General features: G+C 49.3%; 1 protein-coding gene across 1 annotated transcript; it reads right to left on the minus strand.

Annotated features, from left to right (window-relative positions):
• Positions 1-3,068: 3,068 nt before the first annotated feature.
• Positions 3,069-7,783, minus strand: ZIC1 (Zic family member 1). The gene is made up of 3 exons (XM_082395129.1): positions 6,033-7,783; positions 4,433-4,596; positions 3,069-3,743 (listed from the first exon to the last, which is right to left on the minus strand). The coding sequence occupies exons 1-3, from the start codon at positions 7,012-7,014 to the stop codon at positions 3,546-3,548; spliced, it is 1,344 nt and encodes a 447-aa protein (XP_082251255.1). The 5' UTR covers positions 7,015-7,783; the 3' UTR covers positions 3,069-3,545.
• Positions 7,784-7,834: the final 51 nt, after the last annotated feature.

Here is a 7,834-nt window from a genome sequence, read left to right on the forward strand (position 1 = left end):
TTCTCTTCATTTCTCAAATATGGTTGCTTGTAGTCAGGCATCTTTTGTTGACGCAATATAACTTTTTAATAACTTGTTAGCTGTTCTAATCATTTGATAGTGATAGAAACAATGCAGTCAAAATATGAACCAGGACAGCTTTCTGCCTAAATCAAAATCCACAGCTACACACACAAACCAGCCATTTGCAGCATCTTCAGCTCCTGCTAAATAGGGTCTAACAATATATTTCGCTGTTCACATTCATGTATTTCAAAACCTAATAGCCCATGAAGAAAAGTAGAAAGAATGCATCCCAAGAAGCAAACATTAAAGGTACCAGCAAAATAATAGACTACATTTAAGTTTGAAGCATTATTTTAGGCAACCTACATCATTAATGACTTTTTCTTTGTGATAAGTGTTGGAGAAGAGAATGTGTAAGGGGGACTGGCGTAAATATTGGCTTCTACTATAAAAGTTCCTTTCTGGTGAGGTTATTCACAAACACACACACACAGTACTCCTCAAATGGTTTTTTTTAAAAAAAATTATTTGGCATTCAATGTCTAAAAAATTTTTTAATATGAAGTAGTTTTGAAGTAAACATTTATCCCTAAAATTTATCTTTAAAATATCCTACTTAAATTATATATCATAGTATGATATTTAATTATTATACTATGTTATTAAAGTTTAGAAGGGCATCAGGTACCTAACAAATAATGAGACATTTATATTTCCAAATTTGAAGTAAACTGCTTTCAGGAATGGTCAAAGGAAAAATACACTCATTGACTATCTTCCTAAATACACTAACAAAGTTACAAAAGTACTGTTGTTATTATTATTATACTTATATCAGGCTCCCAGACATTCTAATCTCTAAAGGAAAGGGAAGGATTGTTAATTGAGGTGTTTACCTTTCTTTCCTAGAGAGATGAGCTATTTTCTATGTTTATTAATTATTGGCCCTAATGTCTGGAGTCACTTCAACTACTATGCTGTTAGTTAATTTTAAACCTCCAGAGCCAACTGGGGCCAGCTTATAGTCTCACAAATTTTCGGAACCAGCAGCAATTTCTGCTTAGGTGTTCAACCTCCTTAAATCTCACCAAACCTTGCAAGGTGGCGCTCTTTTCATGAAAGGTTGATCTTTACTCTTAAAGATCATAAAAACAATTTTTTAAAAGTTAAACACCACCATCTCTAGTTTTTGATGTGCTACAGAAAGTGTAGCAAATCCCCTCCTTACCTAGTAAAACTTTGTTGCCTAAAAGTGACAAATACAAATAGCAAGCAATGAAAGGACGAGTCAAAAAAAAATTTAACATTTTGATTTTGTAATTGGTCAATGGTACACTTCGAAACAGATATGAATATCTTAAGGGGTTCTCATACTCTTGAGGGTTTTTCCCTCTTGCTTTCCTTCTCAGAGTCACACATAACACTGTATATTAAAGATGCAAGTCTGGGTTCCTACTTGCCTACAGTGAGGTCAGTTTCCGTCTCGTGCTCTGACACATCAGCACCCTTGCAGCTACAGCCAAGGCCCTGATTTGTGATCTCCGGCTACGCTGTCTGCTTAATGGGGCGATCATGCAAGCTACAACCAGAGACAAAGAAGCTCGCGTTCCTACCAGCGCAGCTAACTTCGAGGGAGCAGCATAGCTTGCAAATCTATCAAACTAAACTGCAAGAAAGACAATCTGATTTAGAGAAAAGGCGTTCTGCTACAGTCATTAAGCACAAGTAATTTAGATTTTTTATATTGTCTCCTCATTTACAAATTTACTGTATCAACGCCAGCCAATGGAACAAATTTCTTAAGTAAATGAGAAATAAATAAAAGAGATAGAAAGATAATCAAATTACATAAAATAATTCTCTTCCCTAGATGTATTTTTGAGAGAACTAATAACTGGCAAAATTATAGGAATAATAACATATCACAGGAAGTAATTAATTTAAATTAGCATCACGTTTGAAGAAATATAAATAAAATGCTTTATGGAGGTTTACTTTTGTACAAAGAAGGAAGACCTGGAAAAGCATGCATCGACATCCTGAAAATTAGTTATGGCCATAAATGGTTTAATTGAAGACAGCAATTTAAAATATGATATTGTAAATCTGCAACTTGGTTTCAACTCGGGGAATTTAATTTGGGGGACAGCAGAACCCTCGGCTGCAAGTTCATTTGCAAAGCTGCAGAGCGAGCCCTTGAGCTTCTGACAATTCGCCTACATTAATATTGATGTCGCCTGCGCAATCTATTTCTGTTATTTTTATGGTTGTTATTCTATGTCTGCAAAGGTCATTTAAATTATACTGCGGCCGAAAATTTGTTTCATAAATTTTGATATAAATACTAATTACACCCTCTCGGAGAGCCAGCAGGGTAGCGTTCATTTATCACGTTTATACGACCTGCGATGACAGAAAGGGAAGACTGGTGAGCTTTTCCCAAGACCCACTAAGGCTGGCAGAAGAGGCAGCAGGTTGCTGGGGGTGAAGAAGAAATTCCTACCACAATCACTGAGATTTAAGAATCTTTAATAACGTACGAAAGGTTACCAAACAGTTCTGGAAACTAAAGTGTACATACGAGTTCTTCTAGCCATAAATATTGAATAGCTGTAACATGAATAAACCGGCCCTTTACATGCGGATAAATATGGAAACTAGGAATTATATACATTATGTGGTTGTATCTTTTGCCAAAAGCAACGGACAGTTATAGTTTATATCTTTTTTTAATATCACTTTACATAAACAAATGGAACAGTTTGACACGCAGATCCAAGCTCGTACTATACGAATTCTTGACAGGACGTGAAAACAACATTTTACTGCACTAAAGTACTTAGACTTTGGGACGAAATGTTTGCACTTTATACAAAAAAAGCACATTAATACCAATAATATTCTGTTAGATCGACGTGGAGACTGTAATCGTACAAAGTAATTCACATTTTGGTACACATTTACTAGAACATTCTTGCCATTCAGTACAAACAGTTGGCTTTCGGCCGCCCACCCCTCCCCCTCCCCCTCCCCCTCCCCCCAGCCCCTCCCCCCTCCCCCAATGCAAAGACCACAACGCCACGATCCCACCCCACCCCCCCCGTTCCAACCAAGATATAACTATATACAGAATCCAACAGTACAGTTTTAAGCTAATAATTCTGTATTTACAAGAATGCAAAGAAGAAAGAAAAAAAAAAAAAGCCGACTCCCAGAGAGCCTGTTCAGATTCCCAGGAGAAACTGGCCCTCGGGGTTGGCGGCATTTGGTCAGGCGACCGCCTTCTCCTCCACCCCCCTCCCACCCCTTGGCTACCAAGCCTTTGCCAAACTAAGAAAAGAAAAGAAAAAAAAAAAAAAGTAAAGGTTTGGTGCTTCTCTCTTACTCGGTCCTGGGTCTATCGGCAGGTTTAGAAAAAATAGGATTAGGGGGTGGGGAGGGGACTGCTTTGATGCTCAGGGTTCTTTCAGTAATATTTTGTATGTGTGTGTGTGCTCAGTCTCTTAAATAGGGTTTTGTTCGGTGTTTTGTTTCTGATTTTAAACGTACCATTCGTTAAAATTGGAAGAGAGCGCGCTGTGGCCGGCTGTGTGGTGGACCGCGGAGGAGGAGGGCGACAGGGAGCTGGTGGTCGGGTTGTCTGTGGAGGGAGACACGATGGTGGGCGGCGTGGAGGACTCATAGCCCGAGCTGGCGGCCGGCGAAGGTTGCGAGCCCTGCGAGGAGGATTCGTGGACCTGCGGGAATAAAGTCGCGTTTTTACGGAGATAAAGACCCGCCGCGGCGGCCGCCTGGCGGGGGGGGGCGGGGTGAAGGCCGAGCGCTGCCTCCCCCAGGAGCCCTGGATCCCCTTGAACTCCAGGGAGGCCAGACCCGCGGGACTTGGGCTTGGTTGCCCCGCCTCGGCCCTGCAGAGGCTGGGCTCCGGGGAGGGACAGTGCCCCGGGGACTCAACAAAAGAAAATATCTAGGGAGGAGGAGGCTGGATGTGAGGCCAGAGCCTGAGATGGTCCTCACGGCAGCCGCTGAACGTTGCTTGCTCAGGGTTAGGTGAGCCAGCGCTCAGGACCGCGTGCAAGACCCCAGCTCTCTGCCCAACGCTGCCAGCCAAGCCGCCATGGCCGTAGCTTCGTCAGAATCATCCCGCTGGGGCTATCCTGGTTCCCCATCAGTGGCGGCCTCTGCTACAGTGCTCACTTCTTTTGATTTTTATTATTAAACAGTAAATTTAGAACGGCCTCGGGTGCCCCATCTCCTTTTCCAGCTCCTGCCCTCTCTGCCCAGCCCCAGTCAGCAGAGAGGAATCGTGGCCTTTCCGCCTCTGCCGGCTCCTGCCACCGCCCGGCTGCCACTCGCCGCCCGACCCCGGCCGAAGAGCTGAGCGGGCTCTTGGCTCCAAGGCGGGCGGCGAGAGCGCGGCGATTACCTTCATGTGTTTGCGCAACGAGCTGGGGTGCGTGTAGGATTTGTCGCACATCTTGCAAAGATAGGGCTTGTCACTCGTGTGCACGTGCATGTGCTTCTTGCGATCGCTGCTATTGGCGAAGCGTCGGTCGCAGCCCTCGAACTCGCACTTGAAGGGCTTCTCCCCTGGTGCGAAAGGCAAGAAAGAGAGAGGTCTGGTTAGAACAAACCCCGCGGCTCTTTTTAAAAAATTAAACAAAAGGAAAAAATAAAAACAAAAATTAAAAAGGCAGCGGCCCAGGGTTAACACTTTGCAAGCTCAAAACCCGGATCTTTAACAAAGTCATATATCTGCATTGGAATTTTAAACATCTGAACTATTTTAACCCTTAATCCAATTAGATCCAGATTTTATTATTTTATTATTATTATTATTAGTGGTCGTGGTAGTTTTTTAGATCCCAGAGTAGCAGCAGGTCTGGCTGCTGGTTTTGAGGCCCGGGGCTATACAGAGGACTTCAGGCAGCTTCTACCTAGCTCTAGGTTTCTAATTTTCACATTCCGGGCTGATTCTCATGCTGTTTTGCTCTTCTCTCCTCCCCTTACCCCCTCCCCGACGCTCCGCACCCCGCTCGTCGCCGCCCCCACCCCACCCCTATACACACTCACATTTTATAGGGTAATCCGGGCCGAGAGCTCGGCGCCGCAAGTTCTTCCCTGGCTCCGGCGTAAAACGCCAAGTTCCAAACGCAGTACTCAGAAATCACCCGGGCAAACCAGGACAGGGAAGCAGACCGGATTCCCGGCCTTGTTGGCCCAAGAGGCCCAGAATGGCCTGCTCGACCCACACTAGAGCCCTGAGCACGCCGCGAACTTTTCTTTTAACTGCTCCCGACAGGTCTATTTATTTTTAAAGGCCAACTCAGGGTATTCGGTGTTTCGAAAAGTCCTCATAGAATCTAATTGACAAAACGGACTTCTCCGCCTTCTGCTGACTTTCCCGACTCCTGAAGCCTGCTCACAAACAAGTCACTACTAAAATCGGGGCTCTTTAAATATGCATAAGCCTCCTCAGGTCCGATTGACTTCCTTTCACCATCGCCACCCCCTCCTTTCTGTCTCTTTTTGTTTCTTTCTGTGCCCCTTCATCCGATCTCCTCCAATTTCCTCAGCTCCTTCCTTTGGCAAAGTCCTCACTAAGGTGCGTGGAGAAGGGATGTTGGCCGAAAGCAAACGTTTAGATTTGCCTGCAGCTGGAGCGGCTGGCGCCTCCGCTGCCGCTGCCGCTGCCGCCGCCGCCGGGAGCCGGCCACCTCTCCCGGCTTCGCGCGCACCAAGGACTCCGCAAAACCGGGTTTGTCTCTCAGCTCTCCCCGCCTTTTTTTAGTTCTCATTTAAAAATCTATATCCCTAGATCCCTCTAATCCGATCCTCTCTGTACTTTACCAGAATTTCAAGCTTCAAACTAAAAACCAGCGCACACTTTCGCTGTCTGCCTGCTGGAATCTGACTTCCAGACCCAACCGAGGCCGGGTTTGTGCGCCCACGCCGCTGACTTTTGGATTTCGGGTCCCAGGCCTGGGATAGGGAACGAGGGGTGTCAAGGACAGCCGTTTCCGTACCTGTGTGCGTCCTTTTGTGGATCTTTAAGTTCTCAGAACGGGCGAAGACCTTGCCGCAGCCAGGGAAGGGGCAGGGGAAGGGCTTCTCGCCCGTGTGCACGCGGATGTGGTTGACCAGTTTGTATTTGGCTTTGAAGGGCTTGCCCTCGCGCGGACACTCCTCCCAGAAGCAGATGTGGTTACTCTGCTCGGGTCCGCCGACGTGCTCCACGGTGACGTGCGTGACCAGCTCGTGCATGGTGCTGAAAGTTTTGTTGCACGACTTTTTGGGGTTGGCCAGCTGCTCGGGCTCGATCCACTTGCAGATGAGCTCCTGTTTGATGGGCTGGCGCATATAGCGGAAGAAGGCGCCGGCGCCGTGATGCGCGGCCATGTTCACGTTCATGGGCCCGTAGCCGTGCAGCTGCGGCGCGGCATAGTGCTCTGAACGCGGACTGGTCACCTGGCCATACTGCTCGGGCCGCGGGTACATGTCCCCCGAGAAGCCAAGCCTCATCTGCCCGTTGACCACGTTGGGCGATGCATGGCCCGCCGCCTGCTCGTGAAGGCCGGGGAAGAGGAGGTGGCCCGCGGCGTCCGTGTGGCCGTGTGGGCCCCCGAAGCCCCCGGCTGAAGCAGCGAACAGACTGTGTTGCGCGCTGGCTGCAGCCGCCGCGTCGCCAAAGCCCCGGTTGCGGAACAGAAAGTCCCGCGTGGAGTTGAAGGCTGCGCTCGAATAGGAGCCGACGTGGCCCGGATGGTGGTGATGTCCCAGGGCCGCCGCAGCCGCGTAGCCGGGAGCCTGAGACGTGAAGGCCGTCTGGCCCGCGGAGGCCAGCTCGTGCGAGCTGGGGTTGAGCTTGAAGGCACCCATGCCGTCGGCGAACGGGTTGATGCCCAGGCCCACGTCGCGCTCGGCCACGTCGCCCGCCGAGTGGTGGCGGGACGCGCCAAAGGTGGTCACGCCGATCGCGGGGTACTGGGGGCCGGCGTCCAGGAGCATCGTGGCTGCTCGGGGCGAGCCCCGGCCTCCCCCGCCCCCCCCACCCTCGCCCGCCGAGGAGGGAAAATTAGGAGGAGGAGGAGGAGGAGGTAGTGGAGGAGGAGGAACGGGAGGCGGAGGAAGAGGAGGAAGAAGAAGAGGAGGGAGGAGGAGTCGACCCACCTCGCGAAGTCCTAGCCCGCAGGCAGCGGCGCGGCGCGCCGGGGCGCCCGCCCGGCCAAGCGCGGGGAAGCCTGACTGCTGCGGGCCGCGAGCAAGGCGGGCTCCGGCGCCCGCCGAGCAGACCCCGCCGGCCCGGCTAGCACTTTCTCGCCGCTCAGTCTCTGCCGAGAGGACCCCGCGTCAAGGCTGCCCAGGGAAAGGCATGGAGCATCTCAGCCCCCCAAAAAAACTTCCTCCCGGGTTTGCAGCATAGAGGAATGTGAGCGCCGGAGCAGCGACTGCTAGCCCTCTCTCCGCCTCGCGCCGTACGCCCCTCCTCACTTCTCCACTAGCCCCTCGCCCTTTCTTTTCTCTCTCTCTCTCTCTCTCCTTTCTCTCAGGCTCGCCTCCTCGCTCCTTCACTCTCCTTTTTCCCCCTCTGCTTTTTGCAAAAAAAAAAAAAAAAAAAAAAAAAGGGGGGGCGGTGGAGGGGGAGAAAAAAAAGAAAGAAAGAAAAAGCCAAAGAAAAGGCGCAAATCATGCACAATATTGTCTTTTGCGGTTTATCTTCCTGGGGAGAAACTTTCACCTCCTCAGCCGGGCGGTGAGCGCGAGACTGATAGCAGCAATCATTCCTGCAGATAAATGAATTGAAAGGACGACACCGTCCCCCCCTTGA

This window comes from Balaenoptera borealis (assembly GCF_965194805.1).
Source record: "Balaenoptera borealis genome assembly, chromosome: 5".
Classification (NCBI taxonomy): domain Eukaryota; kingdom Metazoa; phylum Chordata; class Mammalia; order Artiodactyla; family Balaenopteridae; genus Balaenoptera; species Balaenoptera borealis.

What these genes read in the sequence shown, in the direction of transcription:
- ZIC1 (XM_082395129.1), bottom strand. Translation starts at nt 7,014, where the DNA reads ATGCTCCTGGACGCCGGCCCCCAGTACCCCGCGATCGGCGTGACCACC. An exon ending in CCACAAAAGGACGCACACAG is followed by an intron (nt 4,597 to 6,032) that starts GTACGGAAACGG and finishes CTTTCGCACCAG; the next exon opens with GGGAGAAGCCCTTCAAGTGC. An exon ending in CGTTGCGCAAACACATGAAG is followed by an intron (nt 3,744 to 4,432) that starts GTAATCGCCGCG and finishes TTATTCCCGCAG; the next exon opens with GTCCACGAATCCTCCTCGCA.